General features: G+C 44.8%; 1 protein-coding gene across 2 annotated transcripts in view; it reads left to right on the top strand.

The window, feature by feature from the left end:
• SLC5A9 (solute carrier family 5 member 9) overlaps window positions 1–23,094 on the top strand; it is a 702,002-nt gene that overhangs the window by 557,599 nt on the left and 121,309 nt on the right. For both annotated transcript variants that reach the window (XM_069642236.1, XM_069642237.1), the window contains exon 8: window positions 1,445–1,650. In XM_069642236.1, the coding sequence (XP_069498337.1) occupies window positions 1,445–1,650 (206 nt within the window). The remainder of the gene's footprint in view (window positions 1–1,444; window positions 1,651–23,094) is intronic.

Here is a 23,094-nt window from a genome sequence, read left to right as displayed (position 1 = left end):
CCTTAGGCTCGCCACCAATTTCACTGTGGAAGCAATAGCATAGGTCCAATCCTTTCTAGCAAACCGGACTATGAGAGTTTTCTGTACCTCCACCTGCGCTGATCCTATCCAAATAACATGCGGACTCCCACAGGGATCCTGTGTCTCACCCACCATGTATAACATTTTCACCAAGCCACTGTATGACAAGTTGGATAGACTGGGCGTCACCTACACTAATTATGCAGATGACACCCAGATCCTCATACCCCTTTCGGGCAACTATGAAGCAGATCTGGCCTTGGTGAATAAGATATACATCCTCATTCAGGCATGGATTACGACCCATGGCCTCTGCCTGAATGACGATAAAACTGAGATCCTGCTCCTCAGATCTGACTCAAACCTAAAAAAATGAACCCCAAACTACGCATCCTTTAACATTGACAACAACATCATTAAGGTTATGCCTGAGGTAAAAACTCTATGATTCTATCTGGACTCCTCTCTCACCCTTAAGAAGCAAGTCAATTCCCTCTCCAGCACAACATCCTATACTTGCAAATTAATCCGAGATGCCAGACCATTCCTCTCCAGCGCCAGCTGTGTCACCCTGGCCAATGCTCTTATCATGTCCAGACTAGACTACTGCAACACCCTGTACTCAGGAGACAACAAGTATTCACTGACAGACTTCCAAGATTGCAAAATAATGCCTTAAGAGCAGCGCTAAACATCCCACTTAGAGAGCATATCTCTAAATTCCGGAGCGAGGCCCATTGGCTAAAAATAAAGGACAGAATCCTCCTCAAAACCATCTCTATCACTTCCAAATGCCTAAATAATCTAGAACCTCCTTACTTATCGGAAAAAATCTCCAGGAGATCCACAACCCGACCCACGAGATCTGCTAATACATTTATCCATGAAATCCCTAGATTTAAACTGATCACGGCTGGAGCAACTAGCCTCCCAGTAAAAGCTGTGCAATCTTGGAACATACTCCCAATTGACCTCAGACGCCCACTACCCTACGCCAAATTTAGAAGCAACACCCTCAAATGGCTTCACACTAATGACCCATAACCTTCCTCGCCCCCCCACTACCACTCTACCCTCTTGACACTACCCCGATCACCACTGCACTTAACATCACTACTTCAACTCATATACTAAACCTGCTTGTCCATAGCTGTAGGCATTCCCTAAATATATGCAATGTTAAGCCTTATCCCTGTCATGTATTGGATCAGCTATACCGTCCATGCCTCTCGATTGACAATTTTCTGTACTGTATTATACACTGTATTGTACACTGTATTCACATGTATGTACCAGCCTGCGACAGGCACTGTAACCAAGCTTCAAGACTTCTTGTACTGCTGAGCCCAGCTGCCCAAGTGCTTGGTGCGCATTATCAAATAAACAAATAAACAAACAAACAAACTCCATGCCTCTTTTTCAGCTTTTAATGAAGTTGGGTGGTATCCTGGACTCGAAGAAAAGTACATGAAAGCAATACCCAACGTGACCGTACCTAACACAACCTGCCACTTACCGCGCGCAGATTCTTTTCACATGTTCAGGGATCCCGTGACGGGTGATCTACCTTGGCCAGGACTAATATTTGGCCTCACTGTGATTGCTACGTGGGTTTGGTGCGCAGATCAGGTAACGCCCATTTCTTTTTCCGCTTGTGTACGTACATGTACTGCTTTTGACATAACCGTTCACTAATTGATCTCAGAGAATGTAGAGTTAATGTGTGCATTTGAACACCTGAATGTATGCTATGCACTGAGAATGAGATTGATGTGCGCCTCGAAGACCTCCACTAACAACTACATTTTGAGGCATTGAGAGGAATGTATTGTCGTTATGTGGAGACAGCTGACTCCCTGGATTCTAAGGACCGTGCAGCATGTCTGATTGCTATTGGTAGAATGGTACAATGCTATGCGGTTGACATTTCTAGTTTGTGTTTTGTCAGTATCTGTGCATTAAACCACAGAACAAATAACTTGGAAAGTCCAACACAGCCGGGGCAAATTGCAGAATTGAGATTATCCTGCTTCTAAAATCCCAAGTGGATGTTTACACTGAGTATTTTAGCACATTTTGGCTTTCATTGACATAAATTAAAAAAATATTCCTCTCCTTCCAGGTTTCCTGTATAATGTTATGTTATGTTTCTTGGCATTTATATAGCGCCTTATATATCATTGGTATGACCTCAAAGCACTGGTAGGTTGAACGCCGTCGGGAACCGTAGTTCAAGTTAGTGGAGAGAGATAGTGTCGTAGCTGCTTCCTAGCGATAGGTGTGGTGGTGAAGGTATCAGTTGGATGTGTGCAGTCAGGTGGGTGGACACACATACTGGGTTCTTAGCTGCGCTAGGCCTGAGGAACGCCTATGTGAGCAGCTAGGCCAAATTATCAGGGTTATAGCTGTGTTCTAGTTGAATGATGGTGTATAGTGGACAGTAAGCATAGTGGTGCGAAAGGTGGTTATCTTTAGAAGCACCTCAGACTTTGGATCAGGCACGTGAACGGGACGGTAGGGACTTACATAGCTATATACAGATATATAACAACGGGGGCGATATAGGTTTATATGGGAACACAGGTATGTATGGGGATACAGTTAAATAGCGACACAGGCCGATACAGGTATATATGGAGAAAAAGATAAATGGGGGATACACATACATGGCAACAACATAGGAACAGGTGTACATTGATACAATGCGTGGTACATACACTCTGTCCAACTCCATCTACTCTGTCCAAATCCATCCACTCTGTCTGGTTCTATCCACTCTGTCAGGTTCCATCCACTTGGTTCGGTTCCTTCCACTCTGTCAGGTTCCATGTCCATTCACCCATTCCACGTCCACTCTACCTGTCACATCCTCTCTATCTATCCCGTCCACTTTTCCCGTTCCATCCACTCTGCCTTGTCGGTCGGGTCTAACCATTCCTTCCACTCTACTCGTTCCGTCCATTCTACCCATTTCGTCTTCACTACCCGTTCCATCCACTCCACCCGTTCCATTCACTCCACCCATTCCATCCACTTCGCCTATTCAATCAACTCCGCCGGTTCCATCTACTGCACCCATTCTATTCATTCCACCCATTCCATCAACTGCACTCCACCCATTCCATCGACTCCACTCTATCCGTTTCATCCATTCCATCCGTTTCATCCACTCCATCCGTGTCATCCACTCCATCCGTGTCATCCATTCCATCCGTCTCATCCACTCCATCTGTACCATCCACTCTGTCGGATGGTACAGATGTCCGTTTCATCCACTCCATCCGTTCCATCCACTCCATCAGTTCTATCCATTCCATCCATTCCATCTGCTCCATCCGTTCTATCCGCTCCATCCATTCCATCCACTGCATCTGTTCCATCTGCTCTACCCTTTCTATATACTCCATCCATTCCATCTACTCCATCTACTCCATAAGTTCTATCTACTCCATCCATCCTATCTGTTTCATCATTTCATCCGTTTCATCCACTCCATCAGTTTTATCCAGTCCGTCCGTTTCATCGAGTCCGTCCATTTCATCCACTCCCTCTGCTTCATCCACTCCCTCTGTTTCATCGACTCCGTCCGTTTCAACCACTCCATCTGTTTCAACCACTCCATCCTTTCAACTACTCCATCTGTTTCATCCACTCCGTCAGTTTCATCCAATCCATCCGTTTCAACCACTCTGTTCATTTCAACCATTCTGTTAGTTTCAACTACTCCGCCCATTTCAACCACTCAGTTTGTTTCATTCATTCCATCAGTTTCATTCAGTCTATCAGTTCCATGTTCATTCTACCTGTTCCACGTCCATTCTTCCTGTTCCATCCACTATATCCACTGTGTCATTCCGTCCACTCTATCCATCACATCCGCCCCGTCACTCCATTTCGTCCCCCTCATCCTACTCAATTCATCCCATCCATCCCATTCCTCCACCCATCCATCCTATTCATCCATCCCATTCATCCATCCCATCCATTCGATCCATCCATTCCATCCATCTATCTATGTTTCAATAAATCGATTCCATCCATCCAACCCATCCATCCCATTGTCATGGCCACTAACCAAGGGCCCTTATTTTCTCCTTCCAAAGGGTCCAATTGGACCCTGTCCTGGTGCCTTTGGCGCCAGGCTCATAAGAAAGTATGCTCTGCACACTTTGGATCCAAGGCACGTGTATCTAGGCCGGGCGTGGCCATTAGAAAGCATTGGAAGGCATGTGCAATCATCTATGGGAGTGGTGAGGTGGGGCCATAAGGCGGAGCTAAAGGGGAGTGGCTAGGGCCAGACTATTTAAGCCGGCCCCAGCCACATGTTGAGGCTTTGCGTTAATCTGCTGTATGCAGCATAACGCGTACTGCTGTCTGAAGCTCTTACCTGTCTCCACCTCTGCATCTTCTGATTCCAGCTTCACATCTTCGGCGCGCACCTACCTGTTTCCAGCTACACATCTTCGGCGCGCACCTACCTGATTCCATCTGTACATCTTCAACGTGCACCTTACCTGGATCCAGCTATACCATCGCCCAGAGCGCATTCAACCTCTATCTGGCATCCGCAGCGCGCACTTTACCTGAAGCCAGCCATACCACCTCTTGAAGTACTACGAGCTTCACGCCAGTATCTCCAGCGCGCATCTTACCTGTCTTCGAATCCACCTTCTGTTGGGTGCCTCTTCCTCACCTGTCAGAGTCTTCATCCACGCCAAAGTCTTCTTGTCGTCAGACATCCTCACGGTTCTTCCATCTTGCAGCTGCGGACAGCTTACCGGATATCCGTTCATCACTTTCTGACGCCAGGCCATCCCTGCAAAAAATAAAGACAGCCCAAGGTTAGAAACCGCATAAACCAGACCAAATCGCTGCAGCTGGGGGTAAAGCAAGATCCAGGGAAGCCAAATCCAGAGAGGGTTCGAACCGTGCTCCAACATCCCCGCAGAGACCAGGTGAGTGTAACACCCATCCACTCCATCTATCCATTCATCCATCTATCACATCAATCCCATACATCCCGTCCACACCATCCCATCGCATCCACTCCATACATGCCATCCACTTCTTATGCTCCATCTATTACATCCACTCCATCCGTTCCATGGATCCATCCGTTCCATGGACTCTGTACGTTCCATCCACTCTGTACGTTTCACCCACTACCTCCGTTTCATCCATTCCGTCCATTCCATTCACGCTGTCCATTCCATCCACTCCGTCCATTCCATCCACTCCGTACATGTCCATTCCACCTGTTCCACGTCCACTCTACCTTACTGTGTCATTACGTCCACTCCATCCATCTCATCCACTTCATCCATCCATCACATCCACTCCATCCACTCCATCCACCCCGTCCATCCCATCCACTACACCTCATCCACTACATCCGCTCTATCGGCACCATCCCTCCATCCACACCCTCCACTCCATTTCCTCCACTCCACTCCATCCATTCAATCCACTCCATCCACTCTATCCACTTCATTGGCTCCATCCACTCCATCCGAAACATCCACTCCATCCACACCTTCCGCTCCATCCTCTCCAACCGCTCCGTCTGCTCTGTCCACTCCATCCACTGCATCCACTCCATCCTCTCCATTGGCTCCATCCATTCCATCCACTCCATCAGTTCCATCCCTTCCAACCGTTATGTCCGTTGCATCCATTCCACCCTTTCCATCCACTCTATCCATTCCTTCTACTCCATCTGTTCCATCTACTCTATCCGTTCCATTTGTTTTATCCACTCCATCCATTTTATCCGCTGTGTCCATTTCATCCACTCCGTCCGTTTCATCCACTCCATCTGTTTCTTCCACTCTATCCGTTTTATCTACTCTATTGGTTCCATGTCCATTCTACCCATTCCACGTCCGCTTATCCCGCTCCATCCACTCAACCCATTCCATCCACTCTATTCACTGTGTCATTTCATCCACTCCATCCATCTCATCCATCCCACCCACCCCGTCCACCCACTCCATCTGTCCCATCCAACCCATTCACGTCCTCCATCCGCACCATCCGCTGCATCCACTCCATCCACTCCATCGATTCCATCATATCTTATTCTGTGGGTAGGATCAGAGGTTTTGAGCACCAGGAAGAATAGTCTCATTGTGTGCTGGGGGATTCAGGCACATCTTTAGGGTGGTCATTGGTGTTATGGGAAGAGACATGTTTTTAGTAATTTGCGGAATGACAGATTGTCTTTGGTGTGTCGGATGTGAGGTGGAAGTGAGTTCCATAGAGTGGGGGCCAAGGCTGAGAAGGACGATCCTCTGATCCTGACCAAGTTGGTGGTTGGGACCACTAACAGGAGAGCAAAGCTTGATCTTAGAGTGCGGGTGGGAGGTAAGGTTTTAGGTTGTCTTGCAGGTATAGAGGGCCGGTATTTTTCACTGCATGGTGAGTGTTTCACAGGGTCTTGAAAGTGGCTCTATGTCCAACTGGGAGACAGTGAAGCATTCTGAGAGCTGGAGAGGTGTGGTCTCTTGGGCCCAGTGCTAATAGCATTTTGGCGGCAACGTTTTGCACTCTTTGCAGTTTAATAAGGTGGTAGGCCTGCACTCCAAGGTAGAGGGAGTTAGCATAGTCTAGTCTTGACATTACAATAAACCTGACAGGGACAAGTCTATTAGGAAAGGAGAGGTAGGGAAAAATGCATCTGAGAATTTTGAGATGGTAATGACAAGACTTGGATATGTTGTTGATTTGACCAGAGAGGGTTAGGTCCAGAGTGCATCCAAGTTTTTTTGACTGTGAGAGAGGCGGTGGGTGGTTGGTCCATTGATGGGGGCCAAGGTAGAGGGAGGGGGAGAAGCTCAGTGTTGCCGCATACCATGATGTCGGTTTTAGTGGGGATGAGCGACACGGAAAAGTGTTGGTCCTGCACATGTAAAACTGAAAGTTGATGTCAGAAGGTTTTGCTCTGGGAAACCCTCCAGACCATCATTCTTTTGGCCTGCCAAGACATTGCAAAAGGGGACAGAAAATATACAAATCAGGCTTGGTCTCATCTAAAAAGAATTGGTAGTCACATCCCCTCTTCATGAAAACAGAGGCCTGTCGTGGGCCACAAGCCTGCTGTGCACAGAGTCCAAAGCAACACCTCACTGCCGATGGCCAATGAGCCTGAAACATGTTTGGGGTTGCATATGGTCTTTCCCCTTCTTCATTGGCAGGGCAGGCTGAAAAGCAATGGTTTGGGGGATTTGCACAGAGCAAGTGCCAGTGGTTAAGATGTATAAATAACCTTCCAATCATTATCCTTATTGAGTTTTGTCATGATCCTACTAATGCCTTCAGAGAACAAGGCTCTTCCCAGTTTTGCCGAAATCTTGGAAAAGCTTAGATTCAGTAGCACGCAGGAAGCCTCAATTGTATTTTTCAACTCCGAAGGTTGGTTAGAGGATTAGCACAATTTTTCAAAATGTGAAGCAAGTAGGACCTTATCAGAATTTACGCTATCTGTCAATGTGTGGATGTAGTGAGTGATGGCTCATAGAACTTACCTACTTGATTTTCATAAGAAATGAGTATACCCAAATGAGTGCATATCCTGAGATGTTCTACTTCTCATACCATCTACTAAATAACAGCATGTGTTCGAAGAGTTATACTTACTATGGCATTCAACATTTAAAGGATAACTTTTTATTTTGCAAATGAAGGCAAAGATACTTTGGCAGGATTCTATGCCTGTTGCAAATTATTAGAAAGTGTATAACTATAAGAGCTGCAATGAGAAAGAAGGCTGGTGAGGTGATACCCCCGGTAATGGAGATCGAGACACCAGGGAAGAACAAGAAAAAAACGAGGAAACCAATCACAGATGGGGGCAAACGCAAGAAGAAGCAAGTTGGCTATCTAACAAGCTGGGTACTGTCAGATGATGAAGGGGACCACGATATAGAAGGTGGAACTACCCCCGTACCTGTTAATATAGCTGATACAGAACAGCCAGAGGAGTTTTATGTAATAGATGGTGAAGGTAACATACCAGCTGACAGCGATCAAAGCAATACGGAACCTGTGGTCAACCCTAAGAATAAGGAGGTTATTCCTAAAGAGAACAGGATATGCCTCATTAAAAATTTGTACCAACAAAGTGAAAACTGCTGGCTTGCTAGAACTGAGCTAATGACTAGATTCCACGCTGTCCCACAACTACAAGTACTAAGATCAGACGACTTTGAATTTGTTGAGCCGCTGCAAGTGTCCAATGCCAATGTCTCCGTCATCCATTGTAAATTTATTTCTTCTGCCCAATTGATACGTAATTACAAAGAAAGTCTTCGAGAAGTCGACATCGAAGTAGATGCCGATCCTGACCAGGAGGATCCAAATTGGCCACGTAAAATCCCTTTAGTGGTAAAAGAACCTACCGAAAGTCTGCCTAAACTGAAAAGCGATCAGGTAGCGATAGCTGATGTCCAAAATGTGTTAACTTGGCTAATATCAGCATTACCGAAGGTGGTGAACTCAAATTGAACTCCCTCACTTGTATCATGGAATTGCAGAGGTTTTAAGCATCTATTTGCCTCGACAGGTTCTCTCCAGCTCTTAACTGAAAACACTTGTATATGTCTGCAAGAGACTTGGTTGAGGACATCTATTATCCTTAACGGTTATTCAATTTACCAATCTCTTGCGATGAAGGGAAGGAGAGGGAGACCTTATGGAGGACTGATCATAGGTATTAGAAACACTGTTAAATCTAGACAGCTGGAGACATTATCCAGCGATAAAGTGATTGCAGTGGAAATGGAGAGCATAAGTGATGGAGGCAAAGAAAACATACTCATCATTAATCTATATAGCCCACCTTATGGAAATGGAACCGAACCTCTTCAAGAAGCAATTCATGAATTACTAGCAGCATGGGTGATTGATCCGACTAATAAATCGGTAATTATTGCTGGGGACTTTAATTGTCATATGTCAGGCGTAGCTGGTTCTACGAATAATCCTCTGCTGAATCCAACAAATAATATGAAGCATAAAATTAAAGATCCAATTGGTACCTCTTGGCAGACATTTTTTAATGAATGGGAAATGGAGATGATAAACGGTAGAACCCCAAGCGACAATCCTGGAAACTATACCTGGCATAGTAGGAAAGCAAAAAAGTGCCTTGGACTATATATTTGTGAGCCCTCAGATGGCCCTGAATGTAAGAGATTTAAAGATCACCACAAATGATTGGAGCGACCACTCTACTCTCGTGTTAATGTGTAATATAGGCGTGACAGCTACATATACTAAACCCCTGGGGGACATGTCATCTAATCACTCGGGCACTCGAATATGCTGGTCGGATAAAAACATTAACGCGGCTGGAAATTCGGTACAAACTATGGACGATAACATACTGTCACAGCTCCAAAACATGTCCTTAAATGAGGTGGAACAATGGGCCACCACTTTTTCCTCTTTACATGCGACATCTGCAGTAAACCAAATAGCGACAGATGATAAAATGTCAGTAACATACGACAAAAGTATAAGAGATGCCAAACGCAAGTTGAGAGCTGAAATTCGACAGGCTAAATGTACTAGCAAATCCTTTGGAGACTACCATGGAGTATGCAGAACCCTAAAAAACAAATACAGAGGGTGGATTAAAGCCAAAAGAATTGAGCAAAAACTTAAGCAATGGCAGTCAATGGTTCAAATCATATGCTCCAAAAACTCGAGAAGCATATGGTCTTTACTTGGCCAAGCAAGGGGCAATGGTTGTAGGGATCTGATCAACCCGATAAGTGCAAATGAATGGTCAGACTTCCTTATGTGCCGAAATATCCCCAATGAAGAGGTGGGTAAGCCGGTAGAAAAGATGACACCAAGGTCCGTCCCATTCAACTTAACAAATGAACATTTAATTTGTAAAATTAAAAAGCTTAAGTCATCTAGGGCTCCTGGGCCCAATGGTCTTTCAAATGCTGTACTGAGGAGCCAGCCGGAATTTTGGGCTAAATTTGTAAGCATATTATTTGGCAAAGTACTAGCAGTCGGGAGGATTCCTAAATCATGGCAACATGCCTATTTAATTCCAATCTTTAAGAAAGGAGTCAAGAAAGATCCCTGTAATTACAGACTACTTTCAATGTTAGACTGCACAGGGAAACTCTTTGCAGCACTTCTATTGGAGAAATTAGAAGAATGGGCGTCCAAAACTGAAATATTCAATACATTTCAAAGTGGCTTCCGGAGAGGATATTCAACAACCCATAATATTATTATCTTGGACACCCTGCGCACAAAAGCAATGAGGAAAGGAAATCCACCTTTATATGCTTTGTTTGTAGACTTTAAAGCAGCCTTTGACTCGGTTTGTCGTGAAAAACTGTGGGCAAAACTTGAATTATTAGGTTGCCCCGAGATCCTCCTGTACTATCTAAAATTACTGCATGAGGACAACACAGTGGCCTGCAGACTTAGTAATCAGGGGGACTTCACAGCGAAGATCCCACAAAACCGAGGCGTCAAGCAGGGTTGTGTGACGGTCCCATTCTTGTACAATTTGTTCACATATGATCTACCAGGTGTCATTTTAAGTGAACATAATTGTCCACCTGTTGTCGGTACCATCCACTGTGCGGTACTAGCGTATGCCGATGATCTGATTATTATGGATCACACATTTAGTGGCTTGCGGAGGTCCGCACTGAAGCTGTGGGAATATGCTACAAACAACGACCTAATCATCAACCAGGAGAAAACTCAGTTGATGGCTTTTTCAAATAAGAAGATAGCACGACCCAGATTAATTTTGCATGAAATAGAAATTAAATATACCCAATAATATAAATATCTAGGGGTCGAAATAGAGGCCAAGTTGGGTTATAACATCTGCATTCAAACAAGAAAACATCCGGCAGCACAAGTAACGTCATTGATCAGCCAATTGCAAGGCAGAACTGTGGAATGTCACTATATGGAATCCGTCAAATCTACACCCAGGTACTAACCCCAATGGTGGTCTATGGACTGGAAGCGCTACTACAGATGGATTTAAGCTGGCTGCAAGTGATAGAGGGGAAGTTCTGGAGAAGAATCCTAGGTCTCCCTCAATCTATCCCAATGGCATTGCTAAGATTGGAAGTTGGGGTTTCCTCACTGAGGTCTATTGTCCTGAAAAGGAGAGCAGAACTGTATTTAAAGATGTCTAATCAACCAGAGTCTCGACTATTAAACGAATTTAGCATGGAAAGTACAAAGGAATCCACCAAGTGCCATCTGAAAAAGGAGATCGAAGCCCTTCTGAGGACAATATGTTGGACTATGAGTGGAGAGAAACTTACTGATCCTCAAAAAAAAGCACTATCTAAAAAAATCGACCTTTGGGACTGGCTAGAAAATTATGCACACCTTGACAAGCTTCCAAAATACAAATTTATTCATCACATGCTTTATACATTTAAACAAATGCAGCCATACTTATCCCTCAGTCCCTCTAGTAGACTTAGACGATTTCTACTCTTACTGAGGGTTGATAACCTACCGCTGCTGACTTACAAAAGCAAACATAACTGTTTGACCTCTACAGAGAGATATTGTAGACTTTGTAAGAATAAAGGATGCAAAGAAACAGCTTATCATGTACTCTCCAGATGTGTAAATATGATGGATACTTACTCAGTAAATTTTGGCAACTTTGTCCATGATACGGAGTTCATAAGGGAACCTGCCTTCTGGCAACGCCTCATGAACACTCAGAGTATGCAGTTGCAGATCGCCACCTTTAGAGTATGGTCGGAAATTGAAAGAACTTTGAAGATCTCTATATGAATTAGTTAAACAGCAGGTTATTGAATACGGTAGTGGTTCATGATCTCTGTCATATGTGTTTTAGTATTCTCAGTATGTGCAATCGTTATTAAGTTTGAATGATCTGAAGAACTGTAAGTGTAATAAGTCCAAACTATGCTGTGTTTAATGGTATTTTAAACATTTTTCTTTTTATTTTTATCTCTTATAATTGATTAGTTGACTAGCTGATTAGAATCAATATGTAATATGTAATAAGTAATATGATGAACTTATATAATTCATCAGTATGTGTAAAGTTTAAATATAAACTGTAACACATTATTAATAAATAAATAAGTATAACATTAATTTGTACAACAGAAATATACATGGTGTGAAGTATATTGAAGATTAAAATAATACAATAATTGTTGACATCAAATATGAATGGCAGAGATGAGCTGGAATTCAGCATAGCAACAAGAAAGTGCATAAATGAAATGGGGGCGACATTACAAATATACATCTGGGTGATGAGACAGATGATGAATATTCAAGTGTATAGGCATTTATCAGCCCTTAAACTAGAGTTAGGAAACTGTAGTGGGGCTTGGAGTGTGCATTAACTGAACTGTGTGAAATAGAAGTGATTTAGATTTATACTAGGAATAGCCTGAGAGAAATGGATGCTTCCAGGCACTTTACCAGCCCCTGCTACTCAGTTGCTCCACCCACACCGGTTATCATGACTCTAGGGCAGCTTCAAGCAGGCAGCATTGAGGAGGCTGCTGGTCACATTTTCTTGCTTTCCAGGAAGCCTCTTTTTTCATTTGCAATTGGTGAACATGTGTAAGTGGATCTTGCCACGTGACATAATCCCTCCCACCTGCTTATCCCTGCCCCAACCTTTCCTTTCTTAACTATTAAATCGAGTGCAACTCTCGCCCGGGTGTCCGAAGTAAAGGGCAGATGAAGAGAAGGGCAATTCCTTTTTCTATTTGTTTGGACCGGGAGGACCCAGGGCCAGAACCCCTGCTCCTCTAACATCAGATAAGATCCTTCGAATATGTATTTCCCACCTCTCTTTCAACAGCTCATCCCTACTGTTAAGAAGGATTTCTGAACTCTGACCTGGAGGGGCAGAGGTTCAGAAAGCCAACCTAGTTTCTTGGAACAGGGTAACCTCTGGACAAGCCAGACCAATCAGGGTAGCTATGGCAGGTGGTCAAGACTAAGGGCCTCATTACACGGTATGCGGTAAGGGTTTACAGGTACCGGTATTATACTGGTACTGGTAAACCCTTACCGCCTTACTACGAGGGCCCTTTGCGGGTTAGAGAATTTAACGCCTGCTTTTTGCAGGCGTTAAAAACCAACCCGCAAAGGGACCAGGGAGCTAATTATGGTACCGCAATTTGCGGTGCCATAATTAGCACCTTCCCCATTCCCATTATGCCCTATGGGTCAAAAATGGGAATGGGGAAGGGCAATGGGGGAAGGGGGAATTACTGCCCCACCAACCTTGGAATAGGGCGGTAATTCCCCTTTCCACCAAGGCGGTGCCGGTATTTTACCGGCATGGACCAAGGTGCTAAAAGCACCTTGGTCCACCGCCGTCCGTGTAATGAGGCCCAAAGTCTCAAGAGGGGTGAGGGTGACTGAAAGACATCAATGAGCACACAAAGAAAGGACACTTACAGATTACTCCAGACAGGTGTTATATAAAAAATATAGACACATTTATTACAAAGCCTTTGTAATATAGACCATTGTGAAGAATCACAGTAACACTAGAGTAAACCAATACATCACAATCAATACAATATATCTACAAGACCAGAGGGGTCTAATGGATTAAAAAGCACAAAATATGTAGACCACCTAGATGGGGAGGAAAACAGGCAGTGCAAGTAATCTTTAGACCCAGTTCCACATCAAGAATACACCTAACTAAGAGGAAGTCCAAGCCCTACGAAGAGAGGAGCCTTATGATCAACAGTACATGCACGCCCTTATGCCAATGGACAAAATAGGGTCTCTTCAAGGGTCACTAGCAGCTCAGGAAGGTGGATAAGGTGACGAAGAACAAGTTCCCACTATACAAGTAGGACCTCCAATTGGGGTTAGAGGCAGGTTGAGAGTGCGGGATGGAGTCGCCATTTTGCAACAGCTGTGGAAAGGAAAAGGGGTCCTTGGGGGCCACTTTGTGTGTAAAAATGGGCTCCTGCACTAGGGGCCACCGGTTGGGGTATGGACTACTCACCGGTCCCCGATGCAAGCAGACTCAAGCTTTGCCAGTACAGTCCACTTCGCTGGCACGTTCGAATGCGACAATCAGGACGTCTCGACACCATGTAGTTTCCGAGATACAGCTGGGATTCCCAACCGGGACAGTGGCAATTTCTCTGCTCCGGGTGGAGGAATCAGCCCAATTCCACTGCAGCAGGCTTCAGGGTTAAGGGGGTCACAAATGCAGCAAATTTGAACAGGTCGTTGCCACAGCAGGGCAACACGGTAACCGCGCTTACTCCGGTCCGGGCTCAGTCGTCTCACTTCGGATCTGGGAATGCCAAGTGTATGAAATTTGGCGTGAGGGTGCTGTGGACACAGAGCAAGCAGTATACCAAGTTTCGAGGACCTCCTTGAAACCGTGGTGGTAACAGAGCAAACGTCCCGTGAAAGCTGGTCAGCCCACTGGTTGGCCCAGGGACACTTCCGAAGAGGCTTACTTGCAGGGTTTGTTGAAGGTGCCGAGAATAGTTGGTCCCACTATCCCAATGGGTTGAAGATCCTTTGCAGACCTTCTTGGACGATCAGATGCAGAGGGGTCCCACAGGACGACAGCGGGCTGAGGCTGCCAAACCTTCCAGCTGGTCACCAGCGGTTCCTCGACTCGGCTTCTTGTTGCAGGATGCTTGGCTCCTTATCCTTTGTTCATGTGAACTCAGGAGATCGACATGGTAGTGGTGTTTTCAGCCTCCTCTTATCCAAAGTTTCCTTTGCGCCAAAAAGGAGACGACCTAATGGGAGATCTGCTCACAAACACTCACTCCATACGTGGACCAATCACAGACCACAGTGGTCCCAGGCATTCAGGACACTCCAGACTCTCTGGCACCCAGGATGTGTGTTGGGAACCGACATCCCAGCCCACATCCTGGAGGCACACACACAAGACATGCAGAAGCCCGTGAAAGCATTGGGTTTTGCGGGAAAGTGCATGCCCAAATACGGACTGACCCCGGTCGACTCGACCTGGGGAAGGTAAAGGGGCAAGATGGCCAAAGGACAGGACAAAGAACCTTGTGGCATGGCCATTTTGGAGCCAGGCCACCTATTCGTGCCAAACGCGGTAAACACGGTTAACATGGCAAGAAAGGGTTAAGAATATAAGAAAACGATAGCTGCCACCAGTCCTGTCCATGACACATCTGCACAGTTCATAAAAAGTCCAGCGAGAGTTTCTAGGGCCTTTGGAATGACTAGAGACCCAAGTGTGCTGTAAGGTAAGTTACTTTGCACACTTGTCACATGTTGCACAAAAGCTGCAACATGAGGAAAGGGCTAAGGGAAACAAAGTCTTCCAGCACTGACTGTCTTAACGGCATGTCAGTTTCCCCATTAAAAGTGAACGAAAGCCCAGAGGAGTGCATCTTAGGACTGTGCTTCTCTGGCAAAGTTTAGTTCAGGGGGTTTAAACAGCAGCTAAAAGTTTGGGGTTTGACACATGGAGGGAAAATTACACACAATTATGAAATCTTTCCTAACACCTACCATCACCACTCATCACTAACCATGCCGGTCACCAGCAACAACATGGACACCACACTGCAGCAATCTCACCCATGTCACAACAGACTGCCTCAGCACTCCATCTTCACTACTACATGAACACTGATGCTTGCCAGTGTCTGATTGGTAACCAGCCATGCAGCAAGCATTGCCGTCTTCATCAACACACATGAATTGAATGTCATCATCATCACTGAGACCTGAAAGACATCCACCTCCTCCCAAATCCTAGATGTCCTAATCCCCCACAGCTACATAATTCTAATAAGAGACCATCCAAAGAACATTGGCAGATGCCTTGCCATCATTCACAAGACATCATGGCAATGCACTCAGCTGGACATCACCACCATTGGCTATTACAAAAACCTTCTCTGCCACTTCCCAGTCACTGCTACGGACACAGTCCCATTTTACGTCATCTTCAGACCACCCAAACCCAACCCCTCCTTCATTGAAGACTTCATGGATTTGGTCACCATCATGTCTCTCACACATGCCAACAACATCTTCCTCTGTGACTTCAACATCCCTGACAACCCAGCAACCAAGTAAATGGAGGAAGTTCTCCACTCCATACTTGGCAATCTGAACTTCACAGAGCACATGAAAGACCCAACTTACAGGAAAGGTAATGTTTTCAACCTCATCATCACCGCCATGCCCACCCTCTATCACAAATTCTCTGAAGACGCTTGACTGGTCAGAACATCTGGCAATCCCCTTTGGCATTAGTCACACCAAACCAGTGAAGCAAACCCATCTCTGATCCAGCAAACAAGCCTTCAGATCATCAAGAACTTCCCAGTAGAGGCTCTAACAGAAGACTCTAACAGAAGACCTCCCTAAACCCCACTTCACATGGGCTGATCTACTTTTGATGAACCAGGAAAGTGACTCACTTCTCCAAGAACTCTGCACCACCCTCACAACCAACATCAACCACCATTCCCAAGTGAAACAACGCACCATCAAGCCCAAACCTTCCGCACCCTGAAACACTCAAGAATTCAATCTCAACAAAAGGTCCATCAGAAAACAAGAAAAGACTAGGCTGAAATCCTGCAGTTCATCGGACCTCTCCCTGGTCAAGAACTTCATGCTACATGCAGATGATTGATCACCACAGTCAAGGCCAACTACTGCCAAGACACTTTAGCCAAGGCCAACAGTCAAAACAGATCACTCTTCAAAGCTATCAAGCACTGCATCAACCCAGTGTCAGACCCACCCATATTGCGCTCCATCACAAAATCCACTGTATCAACTCTCTTCTTAAAAATGATCAGCATGATAGCCAACACACAGACATCAATGCTATAACTTCAGTACACTACACATCCCATCTGATAAAACCAAAACTACCTGGACAACTTTCAAGACACACACTATGGAAGTCCTCACTGCCACCCTAACATCCCGCAAAAACTCCTCCCTTACCTGACAACCATCACAAGCTCCTACCTAACTCAAGGCACATTCTCCCCGAGACTGGAGACCAGACAAATCCACCCGCTTCTCAAGAAACCAATACTGAACCCTGACGACCTCAGTAATGACTGCCCGTCACCCAGTTCCCTACCTAGGTCAGATCCTTGAGAAAGCAGTACCCATGCAACTCCTCCAATACAACAAAGCCAACAACCTCTTTTAGTCCTACCAATTCGGCTTCAGATCCAGATGTAGCACAAGAACGGCTACCATCAAGGTAATCGATGATATCCTTAAAATCCTCGATGATGGCATCCTTGCCTGCTGGTTCTCTTTGAACTCTCATCAGCATTCGACACAGAAGACCACCAGACACTCGCTGGCAATCTAGATCACTGCATGCGGTTGAGCGAGATCATCCTCAGCTGGTACAATTCCTACCATGCTGACAGACAGCAATGTGTACAAATGGATTGCTCCAGATCATCATTTCTACCCATCACCTGTGGAGTCCCGCAAGGATTCATCCTCTCACCTCTGATCTTCAATTTTTACATGGAACTGCTTGGAACAGTCCTCACTCCGCATAACATCCACATCCACCAATATGCAGATGGCATGCATCTCTACCTATATCATCCATTAAAGGCATCAACGGGCTCAAGACCTGCCTCTCTTTGATCCAGTTGTGGATGTATATTGGCCACCAGAAGCTCAACCCCTCCAAGACTATATTCCTATTACTGACCAACCACACCAAACACACTGACATCCAGATCTGTCTCTTTGTTGTGCAGCTCCGAGGGCTCCACACCCCAGCTGGCCACCTGCACTGAGTTACATGATTTTACATCAACAGACACCTCTCCTTCAAACTGCACATAGCAAGGAAGACACAAATGGCTTGTTACCAACTTTCTCTCCTGTGGGAAATTAGGCCCTTCATTCCAGAAAACAACTTCAGATCTGCTGTCCCAGGCTTGGCCCTCTCTCACCCAGTTGCTGGCAATGCTCTTTAGGAAGTACCCTAGCTCCTATGAGATGTGTCCTGCATGCTGCAGCAGGACCTTCCAAAAGGCTCCACAAATTCAACCACATTACCCAGACCATCATCGAACTGCAATGGCCCCTGCTGCAAACCCTTAATATCTTCAAATACTGCAGCATCATCTAGACGGCTGTCACCCCTGAAGTCCGCAAGCTACCTCACTGAAAAGCTCAGACTCTCTGGAGATCTATTATCCACCAGAAGTAAGGACATGTGCAGACTTGAACTCCACTGGTTGAGGAAGGAAAGAACCAAAAACAAGCCTTCTTTGTCTACGCCCTGAGATGCTGGAACCTATGCCCACCTACATCAAACTTGCCCTCTCACTTCTACAGTTCAGGAAAGAGCTCAAGACCCACCTCTTCAAGGAATGGCTCGTCCATGGCACCTAGGACCACAAACCCTTCACTCCGCTGCCCACCCTACCTGAGACTGGTTTACCTGATACCCACCGTTTCCTCCCCTCGTTGTTTCTACAATCCTTGCTGACAAATTACCTGCTCTCCCTCTACCCTCTAGTTCGCTCCTCACTCTCTTGTGTCTCTGCTTCGCTCACCATGTTCTTTCCCCTATGAATGTAAAGTTCCCCATTGCTTCCTGAAGCTAGGTCCATGCCTCAATAAATACCCTCATATTAATAATATTAATAATAATAATAATAATGATAATAATAATGAGGTATGTGGTATGGACAGAGGCACTGATGAAGGGGGTAGGCTATAGACAGATATGAATACTAGCAAGAAGGATGTATATCATGCCGTTTTGATATGTTTTGAGAGAGCATGCTCAGCGCTCAAATATAACTTGAAGATGACTTAGGAATGGTTAAATAGAGTGTACGTGTAAAGTTAAAGATTGGAAAAGAACTGGAATTAATTTTCTAAACACAAAGAGGTAGTTTATTTCAAACTTCAACATCTCACCTTGAAGGCATCTTGGTGCCAAGTTCTTACTTTTATATCTACCCCAACCAAGACTCTTCAAGTTGTAGTTCATTTAAATTCAGGGGTGATCAGTGATTAGATGTAATCATAGTGGAAGAGAGTTCCACAGATTAGGAACAAACCCCACAATCTATCAACCACCCCATAACTGATATCTAAATGCAGGGTCACTAGTAACTTTGTTGATGCCAATCTTAGCTGTCTGCCTGTAAATAGAGTAGAACAAAAGATGGCTTAGGTGATGTGGGGCATATATGTGGACGCAAATTAGGTTAAGGAGGGTGGTAGTGGCTTTCCTGGTGAGGATAAAATGCATTCACATCTCATTGTAGAGCAGAGGGAAACATAGAATGTCGTCTGGTGATTAACATGAATTAGTACACGGCGAGGGTCAATGAGCTTGTAAAACGCTAGCTCATTGGCCCTCGCCCGGGCCTTACCTGCCTGATAAGGCTCTGAGCCTCCGCTTCATCCTGAGTCTTTTCTGCGTCTAGCCACCATTGAAAGGGAGAAGGGACTATCTGTACTCTCTTCGCCCTATCCATGGTGGCCATTTTTTCTGTTTACTTTTTTTTTGGCATTGGTTTAAATGGCCGCCATGGAAAGGGAGAAGGGACTATGTGTAGTCCCTTCTCCCAGATCCCTGACAGCCATTTCTTTGCTTTCTTTTTTTCTTGAATCAAGAAATGGTTGTTGCGCCATATCTCGATTTGAGAAAATTGCAATTAGTTCTCCAGTATGACGTGCCAGGGTTTTAATGCCAATCTGACCCTCGGAGGGGGGGCATTACTGGTTGCTCGGGATTTGAACTATGGCCCCAGGGGCATTACCCAACCAGTAATGCCATCCTCCTCGGGTCATATTGCTAAATAAAAAATAATTTGGGGAGAAGTTGATGATGGGAATTTAGAAATGTATGTTGTGGCTGGGATGACAGGTAGTCCAAACTGAAAAAAAAAAAAACATTCTATGACATGGACTAGTGTGAGGGGGGGCAAGAAAGCAAAGAAGATATGGGTGCTATCAGCAAAAAGGTTAAACATGTCAAGAGAATGATAACCCACTGACAGGAGGAAAGGGTGTAGGATGGAATCTTAGGGGGGATATGCAGTGGGAAAAGGAGGGTTGTGAAATTAGTGCATACCTAGTAGAATCAGACAGGGAGTCACTAGGTGAGCCGGGTGAACAATGTACCGGCCAAGGTAATATCAGGATTATGATGTTGTTGGTCAACCATGTCTAAGTGAGTTAAGAGATCACAAATTATGAGAATGAAAAATATTTGGTTATTATAAGCGTTGTCAATTACATTGGAGACCTGGGCAAACAGAGTGTCTGTGGAATGTGTCATGTGCATCATATATGTAGTGGATTTGAGAGACTGGTATTGGTGATAGTGAGGGAGGGGGAACTAGTAATGACAATACTTTTCAAGATCTTGATGAAGAATAGGAGCAGTAAATAGGATGGAAGAGTCCCCAGAGAGAGTTTGTTGAAGGGTATAATATTAGTTGTTTTGAAAGTTTAGACGATACCAATTGTGGTCAATAGAGATATCATTATTGCTTAGATCCTTGTAGTAAAAATGTTTTCCAGGTCAGAAGCCCTGTATTTGAATGGGGGCTTGGTTTGCTTGGTGGGCACATGAAACAATGTACAATTTGTGACAGCTTATTCCAGTGGGATTCACAAAAAGGAGATCAGTGTTGGAACATAACAGGATATCGTGATCTTATAGGTCAGGGATCCAAATTTGACAGTGAAATTTACAGAGGGCGAAGAGAAGGAGTTGGTTAGAGTTGCTTAATGTTGATTTGAAGATGTAGAAAAAGGAAAGCAAATATATCTGAAATGGCATGCTCATTGGGTTCCTTTTAATTTTATGTTGCATGTACGACACATGTTTTATGCTATTACTGATATCTAAAATCCACTTTTAGAGATATACAGGAGGACCAAAAAGGATAACGTTCATGCTTATATTGGTTTTACAACCATAGGGTAAAGTGATCATTATTATAATGTCCAGCTAGCCAAGTCAACCTTTTGTTGCAGATTTCCTTTCCCAGTCCTCTCAATTTCAAATAAAGTTAGAGACTTTGAAAAACAGCAATATACTTCACCCAGAGAGTGCACATGAGTATAAAGTCTCATATCTAAATATTTAATATATTTTAAAATACAAAACCATCTGTGCGATAACTCAAAAAGAATGAGGTGTGATTGCAAACAAAGATGGAAGCAAAAAACAACTAAAAACATGCAGGGAATTACGTGGCATCCATATTGTTACAAGGCCATGAAGATATCTGCAATCCAGTACGGTACCATGTGATGTGAACAATATGTCGAAATATCTCAGCAGCTATGCAATAACAGAGACTACAGAACTCAACAATTGTTCGTAATTAGGATGATTTTGATCCTTGGAAACTTGAAAAAGTAAAGTAACATTTGCATCTCCAGGAGTTCGTTTTTTATTTTTTTTTTTACATTTAACACATAAAAAGTAAAACACCAACCAAACTCGATGGGTTGAATTCAAATATGTATTTAGCTATCAGGTTGACAACTTTTCCTATTGAAGTAGTCACTTGGTATACAGTAGTCTCAGGGATAAATTGATGAACCGGATGAGTGGATGGACCGGATGAGTGGATGGACCGGATGAGTTGATAAGTGTACAGAGAGAATGAGTGTACAGAACGGATGAAGATATAGAACAGATGAGTGTAGAGATGAATATATAGAACACAATATTGCTGTTGAATGCGTGAAAAGCACGAGTGCTTAAATCAGATGAGCGCGGGGAGCAGTACAGTGCGTAGAGGTGATGAGTACGTAGAGGAGATGAGTGCGCAGAGGGGATGAGTGCGTAGAGGGGATGAGTGCGTAGAGGGGATGAGTGCGTAGGGGGGATGAGTGCGTAGAGGGGATGAGTGCGCAGAGGGGATGAGTGCGCAGAAGGGATGAGTGCGCAGAGGGGATGAGTGCACAGAGGGGATAAGTGTGCAGGGGGATGAGTGCGTATACGGGGTGAGTGCGTAGAGGGGGTGAGTGCGTAAAACAGGTGAATGCTTAGTACATGTGATGGCATAAAGCGGATGAATACCTAGAACGAACAAGCACAGATTGCATCCAATACTGATGAGCGCGTAGAATGGATGAATACGTAGAGCTGCCGAATGCGTAGAGCCTGGGGCAGACACAACCGCATGCATGATGCTGACAGGAGTGCATGCGTGAGGCAGACAGGTGTGCATGCATGGGAGCACATAGAAGTTGCCTGACGTATATACTATGGTTTGGAATGCAGACAACGTCTGAAAGGGAATATAACCCATGATTTCTCACCACCACGCTTACTCTCTCCTTACATCACCACTCATCTAGAACACAGAGATACTGTGACACTATTCGGTAGACCTGTTCTCATACCAACATCCGCCGCTCACTCCACATCACTCTAAGTAATCACTGCTGGTTACACCCCCCCCAGCCAGGCGTTCTCCTCAGGCCTAACGCAGCCACATCCGGTCTGGATAAATCCTGCCAGAACTAACACATACTCCTGATCTCCCAACCCTTCACACCTACCGCTAGAAAGCAGCTATTAAACGGATACCGCACGAGCTGCACACATACCTGGTGCTCACACGCACCTTTTGACTCTCCCTACTCTCTCTACTGATCTGAACTTCTGTTCCCAAGGGCGTTCAACCTACCAGCGCCTTCAGACCATACCAATGGTATATAAGGTCCTATATAAATGCAAAATAACAATAACAAGCACACAATCGTTATACTTTATGATTAAAATGCAAAGTATGAATTGTGGCTTGTAGTCATCGCTAGGCATGACTAGCGAGAGCATTTTCTCTTTACCAGAGTTCTTGTGGATACATATAAGAGATGGGGCATAGTGCCAGTCAGCCACACCCTGATGCTTAACCAGTGCATCCTGCTGAAAGCACCGTTACAGCAAAGGCCACTTGGAGGAGCAAGTGGAGTTTTTTAAGTGATAGAGAGATTTGTGAACGATGCTTTAAAATCATGTTTGTGTCCGTGTTGTTTAGTGCATTTCCATGTGTT

Source organism: Ambystoma mexicanum, chromosome 1q (assembly GCF_040938575.1).
Source record: "Ambystoma mexicanum isolate Mex_15411 chromosome 1q, UKY_AmexF1_1, whole genome shotgun sequence".
NCBI lineage: Eukaryota > Metazoa > Chordata > Amphibia > Caudata > Ambystomatidae > Ambystoma > Ambystoma mexicanum.
Note: the sequence above shows the minus strand (reverse complement) of the source record. Positions and strands in the feature narration are given on the sequence as shown.